The sequence below is a fragment of the Abramis brama genome (assembly GCF_963993115.1).
Source record: "Abramis brama genome assembly, chromosome: 5".
NCBI classification, from domain to species: Eukaryota; Metazoa; Chordata; class Actinopteri; order Cypriniformes; family Leuciscidae; genus Abramis; species Abramis brama.
The window spans coordinates 34,967,300-34,991,026 of NC_139967.1; the positions used below are offsets into that span (position 1 = coordinate 34,967,300).

Genomic DNA, 23,727 nt, shown 5'->3' on the forward strand with positions numbered 1-23,727 from the left:
GCATTATCAATTAATTTCTGAATTGGACACAACCCAGAATGGGAGCAAATCCCCACAGCATATTCCCAACATCTATTGAAAAGTTTTGTGATGTTAAATGAAAGTCAAATGAAATGTTCAACAGGGTGTGGTGTTTCATGTCCATGTGCATTTGACCTTGTATGTGTCATGTCCTGTCTATTTCTGTGATTTTACTACTTGCTGACTCAACACTGCCCTCTTGAGGTTGAGAAAGGGAGCAATGGGCTCTGCAGTAGACACACTGTCACACTTTGGTTCTTTCTAGGAAAGGCAGGCAATTGTTCTTCAGTTGTGTCAGCTACATGAGCACATCTCTTCTTCTCCTCGGAACTGCCTCTGTTCTTTGTAAGTGCACATTTATATCCCATTATTCTAACAGCATGAAAGTGGTTACCCTTGAGTTCTTAAATAGTCTAGATAAGAACATTTGCTTATGGCTTTTTTTCCAGACAACATTCATTTACATACCTTGCACTCCTGTTGCTGTTCTTTCTTGGCCCTGTGGAGCGCTTGCCTTTGTTTCCTTACTACTTCATGCATATTCCTTATACCTCTCATCCTCTCGCTCTGCTTCTTTTCTCATTTGCAGCCCCTTTTTCCTTCTCTCAATGGTCTTGTGATGCATGTATTCACGCACTTCTTGGATATTATGTTTTGGTTGCCTATTTGATTTCGTTTGACCTACATTTTCTTTACCTGCCAGTGGTCTTGTTGTCTTTTTAATGTCACAGTTTTTAACAAAGTCTTTTAAGGTGGGATTTTGTGATGCCCTTTTACCGGGCATGAAGAAGCCGCACGGCTGATGCACAAGACTTGAGCTTCTCAAGGGGTTGGCATGCTTCTCAGATGATCTCTTCCTTTTTAAATCGGTTTGAACACTGGCCTCCATTGGCGTTTAAAACAGGCTGTTGAGGAGCCCTTTTATTTGACTTTTTTTTATTTTTTATTCTGATCTGTAAAGGAAGTGCATGAGAACTAGACACATTTAAAGTAATGCAAAGGTGCATATAATTGCAGATAAATATGATATAAGCATGCATAAGATGCAGAGTCTGATTCTTTGTGCCCACTCAATGCAAGTGAATTATTGCCTGCCCTTAATGCTGACTCTTTCAGCCTGTGAAAAAGCAGTGCATGGTGAGTTCAAAATTAGTTTCAAAAGCCCCTGGGCATTCCTCCTGGTGGATATGTACGTATAGAATGCTCTGCTGCATTCATTGTAGGAGTATAACAGCTTGTCACTGGGGCAGTTCTCTGAAAGGGACAACTTTGTGCCGTATCTACCCTGAAAGGTGCATATTAGTTGCTTCCCTTGTGAAAAAGAGGCATGCATGCTAAATTGTACTTCAAATCTTAAAAGTGTATTTAAAAAAAAATGTACTTGCAGATAATATAATAATAACTAAACAAAAGGCTGCTTCAAATAAATCATTATGATTTAAAGGGGTCATATGATGCGATTTCTTGTTTTCCTTTTTCTTTAGTGTGTTATGTAGCTGTTTGTGCATGTATTAGATCTGCAGAGTTACAAAGCTCAAAGTCTCAAACCCAAAGAGATATTCTTTGTAAAAGTTAAGGCTCAGCCACACCTTCCTAAAACGTTTTGTTCAAACACGTCCCCACAAATCTACGTCAGTCTGTGGGGGCAGAGTTTCATAACACCGCCCAAATGTATACGCAAAGAAAGGAGGCTCTCTGTATTATTGTTGCCGCCGACGCCGCCATGTCGTGGAGACGCTGTGTTTTTTCGTTGCGAAAGCAGACGAAGGCCCTTTTGGCCTTCCAAAAGAGGACACAATTAGAAAACAGTGGTTAAGCTTAATTTACAACAGTGTTCCAGAACAGTACAACCAAAATATTCGACTGTGTGTTGCGCATTTTTCGGAGGACTGTTTCCAGAGCCTGGGAGAGTACAGGGCCGGCTGTGTACAAAGGCTGATTCTAAAAAGTGGGGCAATTCCATCTTTGCAAGTACATTGTGCTTCTGACTCATAGACACAGCCTGTAAGTATGTTTTCATATTTTAAGAATTTACTACTGACTATTCAAACGAGAGTTTTGAACAGTATAGATTAGCGCTTGTTTGTCATTTCTACATCCACAAATGCAGATATGGTTTTATGTTTATATAGTGTTCTCACACCCGTGGCGCGGCGCGATGTGTAAAAAGACAGTATAAATCATTATAATCAGTAATTATGTCCACAATGAAATAAAACCTTACCAATCTGATACGTTCTGGTCCAGTCGAGCTGGCAAAGTTGATCGATCAGCCTGGTCATCTGCATTTTACGGATCAGATTCGGGCTCGAATTGATAAGGTAGTACCGACATTATCACCTGTCATTATTGCTCTGGGAGCTGATGTTCCAAATATGGTAAGGGACGTGACATTTCCGTAACACACTTAAGGTATTTCGGGCCAATCACAATGCACTGGATCGCAGGCCAATCAAAGCACACCGCGCTTTTCAGAACGATAAGTTTTGTAAAAATCAATGCGTTTCAGAAAGGAGGGGCATAGTGGAGCAACAATAATGTATGGTATGTTTAAAATAATGATTTTTTATTTATTTTTTTTTACCTAAAACCGTTGTCATTAATGTGTAATTTTATTTAACTACATGTCATACTTGCTTAGTTGGGGACATTAAATACAATTTTTAATTTAATTTAATATTCAACAATAATATTGATCTGCCTGCATTGACACCATTATATGAGAACTGAACTGAGCTGAACAATATATATAAATTAACTAAATTAATAACTTTTTTTACAACAAAAATGAAACGTCAATGAACTTACTTAAGCTGGTTATCTCTGTAAAGCTGCTTTGAAACAATCTGTATTGTAAAAGCGCTATATAAATAAATGTGACTTTACTTGACTTACAATTCTGAGATTGGAGTTTTAATGCTTAATTGAATTGCTATATTCTGTTATGTAAGGCATTTAGTAGGCCAAGGTGCTTTGAAACCTCTGAGACATTTTTATATTATATTCTGGGTCAGAAAGCATTGTATTAAATAGTCTCACCCCGGAGATCAGATCTTTGGTGGTCGGCATTGGGTGAAAAACAGCTTAGGCTACAGGGTTTTTCCTAACAGGCAGTCTCTACCTGTACCTGGTGATGCTTCTAAAAGAGATTACCTCAAATTGCATTGCATTTTAATTTAACGTTCAGTGACAATGCAGACCTTTGTTTGTCACCCTGCAAACTTTTCTGGAAAGATGTTGACGATCTTTCTCCACAGATGCTGGAGTTCGAGTCTCTCTCCACAGTTTCTGTTGCTGGATCTTTGTAGACTTTCTAAGGCTTTGGATGTAGGTAAATTCTTCTTCAAAAGCTCTGCACAAAACAGTGAGTCTAATTTTGGAGAAAGAGTGTCATCTTGTGGAACTTTTGGGAATGACTCATAGTCTGCGGAAGTTGAGGTGTCTTTGATGCATTGGTTTTGGATTTGTTTGATAAATGCTCTTTGCAAAATCCCTTTTTGCACAGATTTATTCGGATCAACTATTCAAAGAGTCCTGGATGTGGTACGGCGGACGAGTCACACACTGACATGATCCTAAGTGGACTGAAAATGGGATTTAAACATTTCATACAAAAAACATTTCAGGGACAGAAAAAAAAGTGAGATTCTTTAAACGTTAATCAAAGTATAAAAATCAAACATTCACCTGTAATGACTTCTAAAGAGCTTGATACGTGGTTGTTTTTAGATGGCTTTTTTTTTGTGTGCACTGAAGTGTCTGCATGCAGTGTTTCTGAAAGAATATCTAGATTGCATTACATTAACAAATGAACTGTAACATTATATTACAGAATGAGAATGTAACCATTACAGAAAGGGGTCTATAAATAAAGTATAATTAATTATTTGAAAATTAGCCCCATACAAACATTATATCAGATGGTAAATTGGTACCACTTTTTCCATGGAAACCAGAGAAAAAAAATCATACAGCCAATCATGAATCACCTCAACACTTCCTAGCCCCTCCCTAGCAACCATTATCAACCAAAATCTTAGCAACCAAAATCCATAGAGGGATATCTTCCATTCTGAATGTCACAGAGGCATGGGAGTTGGTTTATATCATTCATACTGACAAGCAGCCTTTGGATTTTCATGATTGGCAGCTGCCAAGCCACTCCCTAGCAACCAAACAGAGTACCCTAGCAACCATTTTGCAAGACCTATCATTGACCACTCATTCTGATCTGTATCAGAACATTGTATAGAGATGGTAGTTGGCTCTTTTGACTCATGCTAGCAAACAGGATTTCCAACATGATACACTTATAGCTGTGAATAGCTACATGCTAATAGAGATTAGGTAAGTGCTAAATCATGCCAAAAAAAATGCTAAGAAATCCAATAGCAACCATCTGTGACAACTACCAACCACCTAGTAACACCATAGCAATCACCCAGAATACCTTAGTAACCGCCTAGCAACACCATAGCAACCACCCAGAACACCCTAGCAACTGCCTAGCAACGCCCTAGCAAACACCCAGAATACCTTGGAAACCGCCTAGTAAAAGCCGCTGCAAGCACCTTTTTTCACATTTTCTTTTTCACATTTTTTTTTTTTTCACCAAACTCATAGGTTTTGAATATCCACATAATTCAGATCCTATGTATGCCAGAATTTATTGGTAAATAAATAATTTGCTCAATCCAGTAACATTCAAATAACAATATATCTGTCTACTAATATGTAAGTTATAAGACCAAGTTCAATACAGTTGAATATATAAATTAATTCTTATTAAAACTTTTGTTTTGTTGTTTGATTATCATTAATAATACAGACAGCCAATAGTAGACAGTAGCAGGTTTTAAAGGCTGCTGTCATTAAGACATAATGGATGGAGACAATATGCAGTTACACATGCTGTTCAAATTCACATAACCGACGCGAATATTCGCCAAGATGGGCATTTTGACATAACTGTGTGTGTATTTGAATGTTTATGTGTAATAAGCCGCAAAAAAATCTGATACTCATGAGAGGCGGCTATGTGTGACTGAAGACCATCTCAGAGAGCGTGCAAGCACTTTATAGTTTGAATTTATAAATTGACATGATATAAAACGATGAGCGCTAAAGTCTTGTATTGCTCCGTGCAGCTCACTTGCAGAGCAAAATCAATGTGGATACTATGGATGTGAAGCCATTTTGAGTGAGTGAGTGAGTACGTACGTACGTACATATGTACGTACTGAATCACTCACTGTTTGTGAAATTATATCTCACATAAAGTTTTAAAATTACTTATTTGTTCTAATAATCTGTTTGGGTTCAACCTACACGCTATAGTGGATAAATGTTCGGTACCATCGGTACTCACGGTACTATAGAAAAACAAGTACCGTCAGGATTTTAAAATGTTGATACCGACTTGGTACTGAAGTATCGGTTCTCATGACATCCCTAGTTTACTGTAGGTTCTCCTGACTGTCCAGCCACCCCATGTAGCTACTGTGCAGTAGCCTTTATCAATTCTGTCCATGTCCTGTACTCATTGCCAGTTGGTACATCTGCAGCTACTACTCCACAGAATGCAGATTTTTTTAAGCTTAGACGTGTCAATCTCAGGGTGCTCTGCAGGGTTTGCTGGCCAGCTTTCTGGTGGAAGGAGCAGGGATGGGGGGCCCTGACTCCATCTGTTGGGCTTAGCAAGGTCTTTTAAAGTCTTTCCACTTGTAAGGTCATCAGCTGGTTTTTGACCTGAATCCACATATCGCCAGGCAGTGAGGTTGGTAAGCTTGTGGATTTCAGTCACTCTGGTACCAACTAAAACTTTAAAATGGCAGGACTCTGATTGAATCCAGAACAGCACAGTGGTGGAGTCTGTCCAAAGAACTGCATGGCGATCTGTCTTTACGTGGAAGATAGTGAATGACAGCTGGAACATTGCTGGCCCATTGTCTCATTTCAAATCCTCCTTCAGCTAACAGTTTCCTCAGCTTGTCAACCAATTGCTTAGCCTCCTCTGGTGATGACAAGCTCTGCAAGCAATTGTCAACGTAGAAGCATCATTCTATTGAGAACCTCACATCTTCATTGGATTGGCTATGTTCTCTCAGATGCCATTGTAAGGCAGAGGTAGCACAGCAGGGGCTGCAGGTTGTCCCGAATGGCAGAAGTTGCCATTCATAGACAGAAGTGGTCTTTCTTCTGGAAGAAGGCAGACCTGATGAAATATGCCACTGCATGCTCATGGAATCCAAGTAAGACCCCAAGAAGTGATGAAGCCAAGGTGGGGCCAGCGATGGGCGAATCATTTAGATTGAGGCCATTGATCTAAAAGGAACAATCAAACACCACACAATTATTTTCATTGTGGTGCACCATGTGGTGTGGAATGAACCAGGATTCCCCATCTCTTTCCATTTCTTTTGGAATGAGCTTTCTGATAGCTCACAGTTCACAGTTCACTTTATTAGCCATTTGCAGTGTAAAACCACATTGGAAAAGATGTGCAAAAAGCTCAAGGTACAATGTCAACACATAAGAAGACATAACATAAAACAGACAAGCAAGTGCCACATAAAAACTCAATAGTAAAATACTGTACAATAAAATCCACACATAAATTTAAAGTGCCTAATATAAAGTGCTTTGTTTAAAATGATTACAGCTTGGGGAAAGAAACTGTTTAAATGGTGATCAGTAGAACATTTGACAGAGCGATACCTTCTCCCTGAGGGAAGCATCTCAAAGAAGGCCCCTGCAGGATGGCCTGAGGCATCATTAACAAGTTTTAAAGCTCGATTCAAGAGTCTAGCTTTATATGTAACCTCCAGGAGCGGCAAAGTGCAGCCAATGATCCTGCTGGCTGAGCGAACCACTTTGTTCAAAGCCTTATTCTCTTTCAGGGTGAGATTACCAAACCATAAAGTAATACAACTAGTTAGGACACTCTCAATTACACAATAGTAAAAATTCAGAAGAATCTTAGTATTTTGAGTAAACTCTCGAAGCCTACGTAAAAAGAAAAGGCGCTGTCTCGCTCTGGACTGAACCAATTTTTAGATTTCCGAGGAATAAGCTTCAGCTTGTTTGGCAAGTTTGCTCACAGTACTTTGTAGGCATGGCATGACAGCTTCCATAGTGGCATGAAGATTGTCCCTTCCATAAGGGCATTTCACACTTACGTATCAAGGGTGTTGCATAGCAGTGTATTCCATCCACCTCTACACAAACTGTCTTCAGTAGCTTAATGGCCTTTTTGTTCTGCTTGGATCTTGTGCACTCCTTTTCATTCTGAAATGGCAAAACATCCACTTGCCACAGCCTTTCAACATTCTTGAACAGTTCTGTGGTGCTGAGGGGAATGGATATGTGGAGAGACAGTTTTGGCTTAAGTCTCTGCTCCAACAAGTTAGTAGGGCCCTTGAGTGTCCATCCTAATTTGGTTCTTAATACAGCTGGACCCCCAGGTGGACCAAGTCTTACTGACTCGTTTGGTGAGATTATGTGGGTATGATTTGCACCAACAAGGACAAGAGGGTTTGCCTTTTCAAAGTACTGCAGTGGTAGTCCAACCAAGTGTTTGTATTGCTTCTGCCACTTGGGATTTGGGTAAGAGTGATCAGCGAGATCAAGCTGTGGGGAGTAAAGGCTCTGGATATGAGATACCGCTTCTTTGAATTGGAGTATTTTGGGGATATTTAATTTTATTCTATCAATCAATAAATTCCACTAGAAACAAACTTTGTTGTATTATTTTATTTTAATACTGTGAAGCTGCTTTGATACAATCTGTATTGTGAAAAGCGCTATACAAATATACTTGATTTGAGTATGGAGAAATGTAGAATGAGACTGAAGCTCCATCAAGGGTTTGCACATCATGACAGATTGTTCTCAGAGCTAAGCTTTTTTGAGTCGAAGCAGTAGGAGCACTCTAATAACTTTGAGTAAGACTTTATTACTGCTGACTGGTTTGTTTAGGTACAATGTCTGTCTGTCGCTGAGCTGAGCTGAGGCAAGCCTCTGTTTTGGATGCCTCTGTGACAGGCCTCTCATTTACCTCATGGAGGATTCGTAGATGCTTTTTCTGACAAAGCAGACATGGTTTCTTTAGACCAAAGTGGGCAGCCTCATGAGCAAGGCCACAACGCCAGCATCTCCTATTGGTGCGTATCCACTCTAAGAGCTGATCTTTAGTGAGTCCCCCCAGGCCGATGTAACATGTCGCAGAGAAAATCAGCCCGTCTTTCAGGTGGCAGCTTACTGAGGAGGCGTGCAACATGCAACCCACACTGAAACTCAATGCTCCTCGTCTGGCCTAATGTCTTTAGCAGATCAATTAGAGACTGCACTTGAAGGGAGAACTTAAATGCTAATGGGTCATTGTGGCTTATATCAGGAGAATCAAGAATAGTAGCAATTCTTCTTAATGGTGAGGCTGACCGAAACGTTCATTGAGGGTCATTGGATTCTGACCATAGCTGTCGATTCGGACATTGTGGTTATGACTGGCGGGAAGAGTTGGAAATGCACTACTGTAGAAGGTTTTGGAGGGCACGATGTTCATCCCTGACAGTCAGCCTCAAAGTGGGAGAAAAAAACAGGTAAACTGTGTGCTCTTCTAGGTTTTTCACCGGATACTCCCATGTGTGATGAAGAGTAATCATCATCAGATGACTCCACTGCTTGTTCTCTCGTACTAACTGGTGATACTGATTTATGAAGGCAATCTTGTAAATAGGCTGGATGGTGCTTTGGGCGAACCGAAGGGTTTACTGGTGCAGAAGTGGCTGACATCTTAATCCACAGAAGTGAATTCTGGCTCAAAGGACCATTTGTGAGACTTGGAATTGGAAATTAGAATTGATCTCTTAAGGACTGTTGGATAAGAAACACTCGCCCTGCTGGGCCTGTCAGCGTTCTTTCCTTTGATGGCTTTACTGATGCATGAAATATGTTTGTGTGGTCTGTACAAAAGATAAATAATTCTTCTTGAAATACACCTCTGGTGCAACTCAGACACATCATCAGTGATGTATCCTGGGTTCATTGGGTGTTTCGGGTCTCACAACATCATACACCCTCGCCCAGGCGACCCAGCCAGGGTTGATCAGACCCTGGCTTGTGTCTGAGTAGCTTGTCCGATCCACGGATCACCCCGCTTGATCCACAGCCATCTTGACGCCTTTTCAGCGGCATCCGTGATATTCTTGGTGGCTTTCCTGATGTGCAGTCCCTTCACTCCAAGCATCTTGAGAGCCCTGATGAGTGACTGGCCGACGAATCCTCTACACCCGACCTCGATAGGATTGCATCGGGTCCTCCACCCCCTGCTTCGGCATTCGCCTGCCAGCTCCTCGTACTTGGCCCTCTTCCTCTCAAATGCCTCCTCCATCCGGTCTTCCCAGGGAACAGTCAACTCCAGCAGGACCACTTGCCTTGTTTTTTCTGACACCAGGACAATGTCTGGCCTGAGCGTGGTCACCGCGATGTTTCCTGGGAATTTAAGCTGTCTCCCTAGGTCGACCTTCAGCTGCCAGTCCTTTGCTGTTGCGAGCAGCCCTCCTGATTCCTTCAAGCGCTGATGTGGCTTCTCCCTGGCTTTAACAAAGGCGATGTTCTGTCTTGCTGGTTGCTGGTGTTTACTGCAGACGATCCCAGTACTGATGACCTCAGACATGACCCTCAGCACTTGATCGTGGCGCCAACGGTAGCGCCCATCTCCCAGTGCTTTTGGGCAGCTGCTCAAGATGTGCTCCAATGAACCTCCTCTCTGGCAGAGAGGGCACAGTGGTGTATCTGCCAGGCCCCAGCGGAAAAGATTGGATGGACTGGGGAGGACATCATAGACAGACTGAACCAGGAATTTTATCCGGTGTGGCTCAGACTTCCACAATTCTGTCCACAATATCTTTCGGTCTGCCACCTGCTCCCATTGGGTCCATGCCCCCTGCTGCCGCATCCCTACTATCCTACTGCAGCGGGCTTCTTCCACCCGGACCTCATCTTGGATCAGCTGTCGCCTTTCCTTTCCCTGGGCCTTGTTAAAACGAGGTCTTGGATTGCTCCCGAGTCCTGCCCGTCCAGATGCCACTGCCCCCACCAGCTCACTGTGTCTTAGCCGTGACTCAGCCTGGTCCACTTCCTCTTGGGCCTTCCACTTCCTGCCGGTTCTGACCTCTATGCCTGCCGAAGAGACCTTGATGTCACTTGAGTCTCTGTACAGTAGCACCTCTCTTGATCGGGTTACCATAAACTCTTCCTTCAGACTGCTGAAGGGCAGTTTTAGTTTGTTCTTCGTCCCGTACAAGGCGATATCGCTGAGGCTTCGTGGTAGGCCTAACCACTTCCGCAGGGAACGGCTGACTTTCCTCTCGAAGCATTCAACGGTGGTTATTGGCACGTCATAGACCAGCAGTGGCCAGAGGAGTCGGGGCAGGATGCCGTGCTGGTAAATCCAGGCTTTATATTTACCTGGCAGACCTGACTTGTCCACAGCCGTCAACCAGATTCCCAACTGGTTGGTGGCTGTCTGGAGTGATGCGGTGTCCTTCAGGGTGCAGTCGTAGATCTTGCCCAGACTCTTGACTGGCTTTTCTCCGACAGATGGTATCTGGATGTCTCCTAGTGAGAAGCGGAACTGGTCTGTAACCTTCCCTTTCTTCACCACCAGGGACCTGGACTTGGCTGGCTTAAATTCCATCCGGGCCCAGTTGATGAGACGCTTGAGCCCTTGGAGGATCCATCTGCACCCCGGAACCGATGTTGTTGTCACTGTCAAATCGTCCATAAATGCTCTGATGGGGGGCTGCTGTATACCTGACTTGGTGAGTGGGCCTCTGCACTCCACCTCTGCTGACTTAACCAGCATATTCATTGCCAAGGCAAACAATATCACGGAAATAGTGCATCCCGTGATAATGCCCTTCTCAAGCCGATGAAACGCAGATGTTTCCGCTCCAGAGGTGACTCTCAAACTGAAGGAATTATAATAATTCAGTATGAGGTTCTTGATCTTGTCTGGAACGTGATGTCGGTCAAGTGAGGTTTCTACCAGCCTATGTGGGATTGACCCGTAGGCATTGGCGAGATCGAGCCAGAGGACTGCCAGATCCCCTTTGCCTTCACGTGCCTCACGTAACAGCTGGGTGACAACTCCTGTGTGCTCAAGAGTCTGGGGCACCTCTTATAGACGACGTACGGCACTCCACTCGGGCCTGGTGCTGAGCTGGTTCTAGCAGCTTTGACGACTTCTTCAACTTTCTTCAAAGCTGGCTCCCTGGTGTTAAATGCCACGGTGGGTTCCGGCGGGGTTATCAACATTTTGCATGGCCCAAGATCTTTGTCTCTTGCGCTGTCACTGTACGTGGTGCTGAGATGTTTGTTAACATCTTCTTCAGTGCACGCAAGATGGCCACTTCTTTTCTGCCCGAGGATCTTCTTCGTAAATCCAAACGGGTTAGAAATGAAGGCGACACGTTTCCTGGCTCTCTCCTTGCCCCTCCTCCTATGCCACTCAGCTCGCGGGAGGGTGGTTAGTCTTTTCCTCAGGTTGTGGCGGAGTTCTGACAGACCAGCCTTTTCCTCCTCCCTTGCCTTCCTAAACTGCCGTCCGAGCAGTCTAAGCTCACTCCTTAGCTGGCTGATCTTCACTTCCCGTCTGTTTGGCTCTGCCACCCCTCTGGTCAGCTGTTGTTCCTTAATGCCGAACCTTTCAGCTCCGATGCTGATGATCATTGTTGACAGAGCCCGCAGCTTCTGGTCTGCATCCCCCTTCGCGGTAGCTTCAAGGACTTGGTCCAGATCTTCATCAAACTGGAGCCACTCTCTCTCCTTGTTGGCAGCAGGCCACTTGACCCGGCGATGTTCGGAATGTCTCACATGGGGTGGAGCTTGTGGGGCATGGAGGTTCTGGGCACTGTGGGGTGATTCCGGGCCGGGCTCCTCCTGCGTCTCACCAGGTACTGGACCTGTGCTTTGCACCACCTGCTTCCCCGTCAAACATTTCATTTTTGCCTGGTGGATCTTCAGGCCATGCTGGTTCTTGCAGACTTTGCCACATATGCAAACTACACTCATTGTCGTTTCTCCATTAGCATTGGTCGTTGCCTGTATATCCGTCCTGTTGGAGGGCTCATTCTCCCCCCCTCTCGGGCACCCCTGGGGGTATGGTTCATTAGGGGTTTTCGTAGCTTGTTTATGGGTGCATCCTCACGGAAGCTGCAGTTTGGGTTGATGGCCCTCGCTGCCCCGGTTACTGTCTTCCCAGTTGCCAGCTGTCTCTCCAGCAGTCTCCATACTCTTCATGGTTGTCATCCAGACTGTTCCCGGAAGTCACTGGCTTAGCCAGATGGTATAATTCTTGAAATACACCTCTGGTGCAACTCAGACACATCATCAGTGATGTATCCTGGGTTCATTGTTTGTGTGGTCTGTACAAAAGATAAATAACAATTACAATAAGTAAATAATACAGACTTCAGATACAATTATTTAACAATCCAATATAACAAACAATAATACAATCAGTGTGGAATATTACTTGCAAGAAGTGTGAAATACTCTAGCTCCATGATTAGCCATATTAGCATCTGAATAAACCATTTAACTATAATCTCCGTCAACTCACATTTATACTTGCAATTTACTACAGACATCTAAAACAATTAACAACAATCTATCGCAACATAAAATATGACAGCAGTATAATCAAAGTAATCGCATAATCTGATGGCAGATGTGTATTGGCACTTTTCCACTGCTTTTTATGGTTTGGTACGGCTCACTTTGGCGCTTTTCCACTGCATGGTACGGCTCTGTACGGCTCGCTTTAAATGGTACCACCTCTGTTGAGGTTCCAAGCACCCCGTACCGATACTAAAAGGTGACGTGAAAACACTACAGATCACTAATTGGTCAGAGAGAATCGTCACTACCAGCGTCATTGAATTTGCAACATGAGACACCAAACATGCTAGATTTAAATAGTCAGCAACAGCCACCGCAGTATTATTTGTTCGCACAATTTTTATTAAACGACTTGCTTGAGAAAAAGAAAAAAAACGTGAAAAAAGAAATGGTTGAATCGTGGTGACTGGTCAGTAAACAAGGTGCAGACGTTCCTCTCGTTGGTACCGAGGAGCAGATCCAGCGAGAGCTGCATATTGCGACCAGGAATGAAAATGTTTTTCAGTAACTTTAACGAGCAGTCTTAATCCCACCCACTTTGAAGTGGTACTAAACTGCAGTGGAAAAGCAAACCGTGTCGAGCCGTGCCGTGCCGAGCCAAATCATACTATGCAGTGGAAAAGCAAAGCCAGCCGCGCCGAGGCCGTAGGGCCTACCATTCAGTGGAAAAGCACCATATATGAATGTGCATGCAACGAGCGCTAGTTAAACATGATCACACACTTGAATTTAGTTACAATATTTAAGTGTGTGATTGTGTTTAACTAGCGCTCGTTACATGCACGTTCATATAGGCTACACATCTGCAATCATATGAACAATTATATGCAAGATTATAAAATTGTGTTTTGTGGGGCTTAAAGAGCAAAGTAGGGGTAAGAGAGGGTGAATGTGATTGGGATGCTTTTGATTAGTATTTTTCCTAACCAGGCTGATTAATTTAGCTTGAGATGACATAAAACCATTTTAACACTAAAACAACATAATTTGTCTGGCAGAACTTCAGTGATATAAAAGGCATCTGATTAGAGAGAACCCAGGTGCACGAGTGCAGGCATCCTGCTTGCAGTCATGCTGGGTGCTTCAACAAACGTGTGTTCTTGCCCTTACAGCCTATTCAATATTAGCACTGAATCTATTTTCATAGTAAGCCAAGTCCTTTTGCCTTTCTAATTTTTAATACACTGACTGAGCATGCTCTCAAATAGATTGTGTGAGGCACTTATTTACACAATGCTGCAACACATATGCTGTATCACATATTGTGTGCAAACAGGAAAGTTTATCTATGATACATTTATGTATGAATGGAGAGTGATAGCTGAATGGACATGTGTGACTTAATGGCTTTGACAAAAGCTGATGGATTTTCTATTTGGCAGAGCACTTACCTAATGGAGGGTTGAAAAGCTTCCTTATGGCAGTGCATTTACAAAGAAGGGTGATGTTTGCTCTCACTCCAGCAGTGCGTCTAAAGACCGTAAAGACCTTGTTGGCTTAAAAGCAACATGAGGTTTCACAAATATTCATTTAATGAGAGCCAAACCACAGGAAGAGCGTTTTTAGATGTGCAGGTCTCACTTAACCCATACAGAACATCTACATCAAAAATGTTATATGTATAGACACACACACACATACATACAGTATATATTTGTCAAACGATTTTAGGTTTTTAGATTTTCAGGTATATGTCTGACAGTAGTATTCAGGTAAGAAATACTACAGAAATTGAATATGAATGAACATAATATAAGTTCCCTTTCTGTCGGTCACTTCAACGAAACCTACGAAAAACCTGTCGAAACCTACATATGAGATTGGGCTGTGCCCACCCTGAAGCAGCGTTTGTGGGTGGCTCATGCTATTACTCTCATGTCTTTAAAAGACAGAGAGCCTCCACAGCTGCTTCCCGTCCTGGTCCTTCTACCTCCGGGTAGTAGGCGTTGGCGGCGAGCACTGAGGACGATCTGGGGGTCGAAATGGCAGTGCTTTCGCCAGGTCCCCGCAAACCTCCAATTCCCCAGCACACTCAGTTCCTCTGGTTGAATTCCTGGATGCATTTCCCCCAGTGAGCCTCATCGCACAGACTCTGTGCAAGGTAAGGGAGGATGAGGAACAAGTCCTTGTTGTACCTTACTGGCCCAACTAGACTTGGTTCACAGAGCTTGCGCTAATGGCGTCGGCCCCTCCCTGGTGATTCTCCCTGAGGAAGGGCCTTCTTTCTCAGGGGCAGGACACAATATGGCACCCACGCCCAAACCTCTGGAACCTCCACATCTGGTCCCTGGATGGGACGAGGAGGAACTCAGGGGACTATCACCAGCAGTGATAGATACCATCTCTCAGGCTTGAGCTGAGAGCTCTACGCCCTGAAGTGGTGCATATTCACTGCATGGTGTTCCTCCGGAGGTGAGGACCCATGAAGATGTGGCCTCGGGTCAGTGCTTTTCTTCCTACAGCAGGGCCTTGAGAGACACCTGTCTGCCTCCACTTTGAAAGTGTATGTGGCTGCAATAGCAGCTTACCACAACACTGTGGATGGCAGGTTTTTAGGAAAGCACAACCCGATAGTTAGGTTCCTGAGAGGCACTCGGAGGTTGAATCCCCCGAGACCACACCTCATCCCCTCTTGGGATCTTTCTCTGGTCCTGCAGGCCCTGCAGAAAGATCCGTTTGAGCCCTTGCAATCAGTAGAGCTTAGTGGCCTTTTTATGAAGATGGTCCTCCTGATTGCGCTCACATCGCTAAAGAGGGTGGGGGATCTACAAGCCCTCTCAATTAGTGATTTGTGCCTGGAATTCGGGCCGGCCTACTCTCACTGAGACCCCGGCCTGGATATAGGCCCAAAGTTCCCACTACTCCCTTGAGGGACCAAGTGGGGAACGTGCAAGCGTTCCCTCCTGATGATGGTAACCCAGCCTTGTCCCTGTTGTGTGCGCTTTCCGCATATATCTGGACCGAACACAGAGTTTCAGACAATCTGAATAGCTCTTTGTCTGCTTTGGAGGACAGCAGAAGGTGAAGGAGAATGGCCCAATGGATTGTGGAAGTCATTCTCCAGGCGTATCAGGCCCAAAGTGTGTTGTGCCCGCTGGGAGTGAGAGCTCATTCCACTCGCAGTGTGGCTGCCACTTTGGTCTTGGCTGCCGCATCGCTTGCAGACATATGCAGAGCTGCGGGCTGGGCTACACCCAACACCTTCGTGAGATTCTATAATCTCCGAATGGAGCCAGTTTTGTCTTGAGGTTTTTGCCGATATCAGGTAAGTCTCAAGTCTGGGAGTAGTGCTTGCATTAGCGCCTTTCCCCTCTCCGAGGTGATAACGAATTTGGTGGAGGTAGGTCTCTGGTTATCTTACTGACTGGCCATTGGGCTCTGGGAAGTTGAGAGTCTGCAATCAATACAACCTGATTGACTGCCAAGTTTGGTGTGATGTTCTGCCATTTCTGTCAAAGCTGAAGACTGGCACAGTGTTTTCTGAGGAACTGGGTCCAGAAGACTTGGCTGTGTCTGTATCGATGCCTCTCCTTGCTATGAATCGTCTGAGGGCCAACAAAAAGGAATCTGCATCCATGCTGCATAACAAGTCGAGATCTACGCATCTTGTAGTGATACATTTAAATATTATCTCTTTTCTTGCCATCTGCCAATTCTGCCAATGTAGGGACCAAACCAATTAACTCCTGTGGACCAGACGGGCAGCCGGCAGCTCTGCCATTTTGGGTACAATAGGTTTGCTGCACCACTTCCTACATTCAGCGCATTGTCTTTGGTGTCCCTTGACGGTCTGATTCCCTCAGAGAATCCAGTAGGTTTGTCTAAACTCTGCAAAGACTCTCTCTGGTCCTGCATGCATCAGGCGGTTATCAAAGTCTTGAATTATGTTTTTTAATCCGGATACATTTGAAAACAGCGTTTTTGTTTATAAACGCTCTCCGTCCACACTAGCGTTTTCAGGTGTTTTCGGACGTTTCAGTGTGGATGAGAAACTTTTGAAAAAAATGCCTGAAAATGCAAAATTCACCTTACTGCGCATGCGTAAAACCCCACAAAAGGTCACTGATATGATTCAGATGGAAATAATAGTTATCGCGCAATTCTTCTGACAGGATCATTTTATTAAGTAAAATATCTCACCATTCACTGATGCGGTCCAGGTCGCAGTCACCATATGTTTGGTCTAAAACGCAACTGCTCTCATGTGCTGCCGCAGGACAGCAAATGTGAGTAAATTCTTTCATCTTTGCAGGACTGTGATATGAAGAGTGTGCAATGTAGAATATTTTTAGCAAAAGCGTGAAAGTGAATAGCACATAACAGGCACAATACTGGTATAAATATGAATATCTATTGGTACAATATGCGTCACATGACTAAATTTACGTCATTGTTTTTAAATACCACCGGTTTCACAGTCCACACTACAACGTGAAAACGGCGTTTTCAAATGTATCCACTTTGGAGTGCGTTTTCAAAAAAGCTTTGTTTTCATTAATAAAAACGCCATTTCAGTGTGGACGGAAGGCCAAACAGAGAGAAAAATATACATTTTCAAACGAAAACGTATTAGTGTGGACATGGCCTAAATCTCTCTACCGGGCCTCTAAGTGATGCAGCTTTTCACTTTCAAAGTCTCTGTCCCTAGGAGCAGGAGTAATATAGCCCCTATAAGGGTCCTGGCTTGCATGAGATATTCCTTGAGCACCATCTGCTGGTGAAGGATGGCCATGCCATGGAGGTGGATAATCCAGCACATAATCCTCCAATTAAGTGGGCACCTGCCGGGTACGACTTGGACATGGATCTGGCGCATTGTTCTCCCCCGTAGTAATCTCTGGATGTAGCCATAGCGGAGCTGATGTCCCAATCCTGCTCGAAAGACCAACTTGTGGGATATTCTGCACAAATTTGGATGGTTGGAACTCAACTGGCCTAATTCTTCGGTTAGAAAGAACTGCACCAGAGTGAATGTGGCCGATCTAAAAGTTTATTAGGCCATAACATTGCAAGGCATAGACAGGTTTGCGTGGATATTCACATAAATGTGGTTTGGAGTTATTAATGCACAACAACATCACACAAGGAAAAACAAACTTTTAAGCAATAAACAAAGCCAGGAAACTCCTTATAACTCTGCTACTGGACGCTGCCGAAATGAAACTTTCTGCACATTCACCAGACAAGTCTGAACAAGTTTGACTTGCGCATGCGTGTGGCAGGGAATTTTGTACAACACCAGTAATGTTTTTTTTTTTCTAAGGCATGTTTATAAAAGCTCCTTAAATGCTCTACTTGAACTAAGGCCTAATCCTGGCTTAATCTAAGCCCTGTCTGTGAAACAAGAAATTGTTTATGACAATATTCCTTACAAACTTTCATTACATATATATCTATCTATATCTATATCTATATCTATCTATCTATCTATCTATCTATATATATATATCTATATATCTATATATATCTATATATATATATATATATATATTTATTTTATTTTTTTCAGTGAACTGCCTACTACTGCACATGTCTGCACATGTGGTGGACCATAGTAGAGAGTAGCTGAGAGGTGCAGAACACTGATGATCTGGACTTGTTCTTGTAGCTGCCTGCTGGCTGGCACATGGAGCTGGACTGGAGGGAATCCCAAGAAAGACTGCTCTATCCCCTAGGGGAATTCTGAATAGAGTGGAATTCATCCATTCATTTCAGGCGAAGGGCCCCAGGCAATATTATGTTGCTTTGGTTTATCCCAGAATCATTGGTTATTGCCTCCTCCTTATGGTAGCTTCCAAGCAACCCCTCCTCATTGTGCTCTGCTGACAGTGGCTCAGCATCGCTTGAAACAAAGACATGAAAATGACAGATACAACAGTAATCTTGGACACTGTATCCTGTGGTATAATTGTGCTCTAGTTTTCCTGACTGTGGAAAGAGAGAGGCAACTGATCCCCCAGGAGGCAATGAATGGAACTCAACAATGCAGGAATGCAAGCCAGTGTGTGTGTGTGTGTGTGTGTGTGTGCACCAGACAGTGTGTGTTTTTGTTGGTGTGCATATGTCTGTGTTTGAGTGAACAACAGGAGCGAGATTTGGAAGCCGATTTCCAGTTCCTATAGCAACCATGATGTAAGCGGAGAGGGGCAACTGCGCCCCATTTCTCTCTATCTCTCCCTCTCACTCTCCCTTTCTCTCCCTCTCCCCCTCGAAAAACAGACAGCCCTGCACATAGGAAACCTGGGTGTAGAAGATAGGGAACTCATCCTCATTCTTGCTGGAATATAAGGCATTTTTTCTTGAATTTATTTTCTTTTTATGTTAGAGAAGATTTGCACGCTGTTCAGTAACATGTACGTTTCAATCTTGGGAGAGAAAGGTCTGCTTGACATGTCTGCCAAGAAAATTATTCAGTGCCAGAGGCTGTGTCAATTGGTGTATGGCTGTTCTCAGATGAAGTCCCTGTAGAGAGCGCCTTTGTGAACTTTATTGGTTTTGGATTTTTTGAAAAGGATAAAACTGTAAGTCATTTTAAAACTTTGTCAAATGTGAAATATGTCATATTTAAATACTGCATTATAAATCTGTTTATATATATATATATATTTTTTTTTTTTATTATTATGTTTTGTTAGATTAAAATATTTAATATTATTCTTTTGTGCAACTTCTAACACCTGAAACAAACTGAAATAAAAATTATTTTTTAATTTAAATTGTTCACTCATTCCAACTTTGCTGGACTGCAGCTTATGCATCATGCTAACTCTAAAATAAGTTATTATCCCAGACCTATTTCACACATTAGAGAACAAATTTTTCAGAAATTGAGAAAAAGTTGATCCGTTTAAACATGTGTCTCATAATCTCAGTATAGTTTTTAGTATATATTTACATCATTTTGGGTAAACCTCAAACGTAACCACACTTGCTGAAATGGTTACTGACATTTTGATCAAGTTTATCGTGTTGTGAGATTGGTCACTTTAAAATAAGAGATTTTTAGTAATTTCATTAAATGTTTCATCTTTTGCTCTGTATTCTTTTTTAAGGGTAAGTCCCAGTCACCTCTAATGAGGTCTGCCCTTTCACTGTGCTTAGAGACCCCAGAAGCAGCGGCATGGAGAACCGGCGCTGCCAGCTCCCTCAACAGCCCAATGCCCAGGCCCAAGCGGCCTCGACTGGGCCCCAGTCCTCCATGCCTCAGTCCCCTTTACTGTCAGGAGCCTCCTCCCTCATCTCACTTACCCAGACAGAGGAGTTCTTTGACCTGATAGCCAGTTCCCAGAGCCGCAGACTGGATGACCAGAGAGCCAGTATAGGGGACCGACTGGGCATCAGGATAGCACAGAACAATGTGGAACACTTGTGTGAGGCATGTAGTTCACGTGAACCTAGTGACGAGTTTTTCAACATGCTCATAAAGTATCAGGTAACGATAGTAATTGAAATTAAATATCAAATGCAAGATGTACAAATATGGTTTACACTTACATTCCTCAGAATTCCTCTGTTTGCATGTTGTGAACTTTATCACCTCTCCCCTCCTCCAGTCCTCCAGAATCAATGATCAGAGGTGCTCTTTGCCCCCAGCGCCAGACCCAGATGAAGACTTCTTCAGCCTAATTCAGAGAGTGCAATCTAAACGCATGGATGAACAACGGGTTTCTTTTCACTCTGATGAAAAGGATGAAACAGACTTAAATCATAAGTCCAAAACCTCTGAGGGCTCAAGCTAGAGACTGTGGCATTTCTGATGTGACTTCCACAAAATTCTTCTGCAAACTCTGACTCTCTGGCTGCACATTTTGTGAGATCTTCCACGGATGGGGTTAGTAGGGAGTAATATAGATTTATTTTAATTAGTAGGATGTTGAATTTTTTCATATTTTTGCAGTCAATTTACCCTAAGGTCATGGTGAGTCCAAATGTGGCCTCAGGATGTGATTCAAAGGGAATGGAAACACTCACCTGTTTGTATGTTCCAATAATTGTTCTTTCACAAAAATGTTTGTGCAGATTTCAAGTAAAACAACACCATGGAAAATGATTAACACACTGATGCTTTCCAAGGATAATATTACTAACTACTGTCACACAACACAATATAGATCGGTGTGACAAACATCGGCAGCGCATAATCCTCAAGCAGGTGTGTGTTCATTTAACTCAAGTGGAAAGTGAGTTTCAGCATACACTGAATATGAATTTACTGATTCCCAACAGATGGGAGCAATTGCATTGAAGTTATATGGCTCATGTATCAGTTCATTTGGTGGTAAGTAATATAAATAATACTAATAGTAATAGATTTCGGTAACACTTTAGAATACTGTTCCTTCATTAATGAATAACTACACAGGAACAAATGAGTAATGCATTAGTAACACTCTAGTAACTACTATTAACTAACAAGAAACTCTGATTAACGAATTAGTAAGTAATCGCGCTCAGATGAATGTAGTAGTTCATTTTTAGCTAATCAGTAACTACTATTTTTTTCATACCTCCCAGAGAACTACTATCTACAGGTTTATAATTAACATGAATAATGCACAATTTATAATAAAAGGTAATGGTAACCCATTAGTAATGACTCAAGTATTACTACATCATTTTAAAGGAACTACTAATTATTTGGATCAGTATTCAAAAGTGAAAAACATGATAACAACCTAATATTGACTGAAGTCATTGTAAGCTTTTGAGATTTTTGTAAGATTTTGAATATCAATTCCTTCCAATGGATTTGGTAACACTTTAGTCATTACTAGTGTTTTCCCATGATCTTCACTTTAGAATACTGATCCAAATAATTAGTAGTTCCTTTATAAAGATGTAGTAACACTTGATTCATTACTATCCAAAACCTTACAAAAGCCTTACAAAAGTGGTAGTTCACTATTAGCTAATCAATAACTACTATTTTTCATACCTCACTGAAGACTATAAGAACTACTATAATAAATATTTATAATGCACAATGTTTAATATAAGGTAATGGTAGCCCATTAGTAATGAATCAAGTGTTACTACATCCTTCTAAAGGAACTACTAATTATTTGGATCAGTATTCTAAAGTGAAAAACATGATAACAACCTAATACTGACTGAAGTCATTGTAAGCTTTTAAGGCTTTTGTAAGGTTTTGGATAGTAATGAATCAAGTGTTACTACATCTTTATAAAGGAACTACTAATTATTTGGATCAGTATTCTAAAGTGAAGATCATGGGAACACACTAGTAATGACTAAAGTGTTACCAAATCCATTGGAAGGAATTGATATTCAAAATCTTACAAAAATCTCAAAAGCTTACAATGACTTCAGTCAATATTAGGTTGTTATCATGTTTTTCACTTTAGAATACTGATCCAAATAATTAGTAGTTCCTTTAAAATGATGTAGTAATACTTTAGTCATTACTAATGGGTTACCATTACTTTTTATTATAAATTGTGCATTATTCATGTTAATTATGAACCTGTAGATAGTAGTTCTCTGGGAGGTATGAAAAAAATAGTAGTTATTGATTAGCTAATAATGAACTACTACATTCATCTGAGCGCGATTACTTACTAATTCGTTAATTAGAGTTTCTTGTTAGTTAATAGTAGTTACTAGAATGTTAATAATACGTTACTCGTTTGTTCCTGTGTAATTATTCATTAATGAAGGAACAGTATTCTAAAGTGTTACCTAGATTTCCTTTAGAATATTTAAGACAGGCTAAATCCATCTTTAATATTAAAAAGTGCATAGTCAGTGAAAAGTGGATAGACTAATTTTAAGGTGCACTGTTTAACATGGATTTTTGTTTCATTGGAATAAAAGTGATGTTTAAGTATGATTTCAGTATGTCTTTAATTTGTTTACGATTATTTTTATTACAGCAAAAAAAAATCTTGGTGTTTACGAAATTAAGGAATTATTGATAATCTGTGCCACTAGTGGCACCAAAAGCTAACATATTCTGTTTATTTGAGCGGACATAAGATTGGTCTAACCTGTGAGTGGGGTGGGTTTATTTTCATTTGAAGCTTGTTTGAAAACAGTCACCGCAAGTTTGAGAAGTGGCGCCCCGACAAATATTGCGAGAATCACGACTTGCTTTACGGCACGACGTCACATACATCAACAACATATGAAGCAGCCTCTATGGAAGACACTAGCACGCATTTCAGACGTGAATCATGGCAGAGTCGACGAAGAAAACGAAGAAAGCGTGGTCGGAAGAGTGCAGAGATGGCTCTGCGCGAGTGGTATTTACGACAGTAACGTTAAATACAAGTACTCCACAGCGACTCTAGGGGTCGCTGTTTGAGAAAAACAGAAACTGCATAGTGTGCCTTTAATCCCCTTAGTTAAATTGTAATTTTTAAAGGGATAGTTCACCCAAAAATAAATATTCTGTCATCATTTACACACCCTTGAGTTGTTCTAAACCTGTATGAGTTTCTTTGTTCTGTTAAACACAAAAGAAGATATTTTGAACAATGTTGGTAACCATTGCTGGCCCCCATTGACTTCCAAAGAAAAAAAAATATAGGCCTACTATGGAAGTCAGTGGGGGCCAGCAACTGTTTGGTTACCAAAATTCTTCAAAATATCTTGTGTTCAACAGAAGAAAGAAACTCAGAAAGAAACAGGTTTAGAACAACTTGAGGGTAAAGAGCCCCTAAAGGGACATGGTAAAGAAAAATAAATTATTTAGCAATGCTTTTGCGTTTTCTTGCAAAAGTTTTGCCAGCGAACACAAAGTTTCTCAGTGGAACGCAAACATTTTGTGAGCAAACGCAAAGTTTCTCGGGGAACGCAAAACATTTGCGAGAGAACGCAAAAAACATTGACTTATTTTTCCTCCCATCTCATTTTTTTTTCCACCACCATGTCCCCTTAGGGCTACGTATGATGGTAAGTAGCCTAATGATGACAGATTTTTTTTTTATTTTTAGGTGAACTATCCCTTTAATTTGTGGCCACATTTTTCGCATATTGTTCCATAATTTAGATTAATTGTGG

General features: G+C 42.0%; 1 protein-coding gene across 2 annotated transcripts; it reads left to right on the top strand.

The window, feature by feature from the left end:
- The first annotated feature begins 304 nt into the window (after positions 1 to 304).
- Positions 305 to 22,555, top strand: gpsm1a (G protein signaling modulator 1a). 2 transcript variants are annotated; one of them, XM_084114868.1, is made up of 3 exons: positions 305 to 366; positions 19,758 to 20,137; positions 20,259 to 22,555. In XM_084114868.1, exons 2-3 carry the CDS (start codon positions 19,826 to 19,828, stop codon positions 20,442 to 20,444), a joined length of 498 nt encoding a protein of 165 aa, XP_083970994.1. In that variant the 5' UTR covers positions 305 to 366; positions 19,758 to 19,825; the 3' UTR covers positions 20,445 to 22,555. The 2 variants fall into 2 exon arrangements, with proteins under 2 accessions (XP_083970994.1, XP_083970993.1); XM_084114867.1 differs by lacking the exon at positions 305 to 366 and adding an exon at positions 18,923 to 19,226.
- The last annotated feature ends 1,172 nt before the right edge of the window (positions 22,556 to 23,727 follow it).

Coding starts and splice junctions, on each gene's coding strand:
- gpsm1a (XM_084114868.1), top strand. CDS start 19,826: ATGGAGAACCGGCGCTGCCAGCTCCCTCAACAGCCCAATGCCCAGGCC. Junction 20,138..20,258: donor ACATGCTCATAAAGTATCAG/GTAACGATAGTA, acceptor CCCCTCCTCCAG/TCCTCCAGAATCAATGATCA.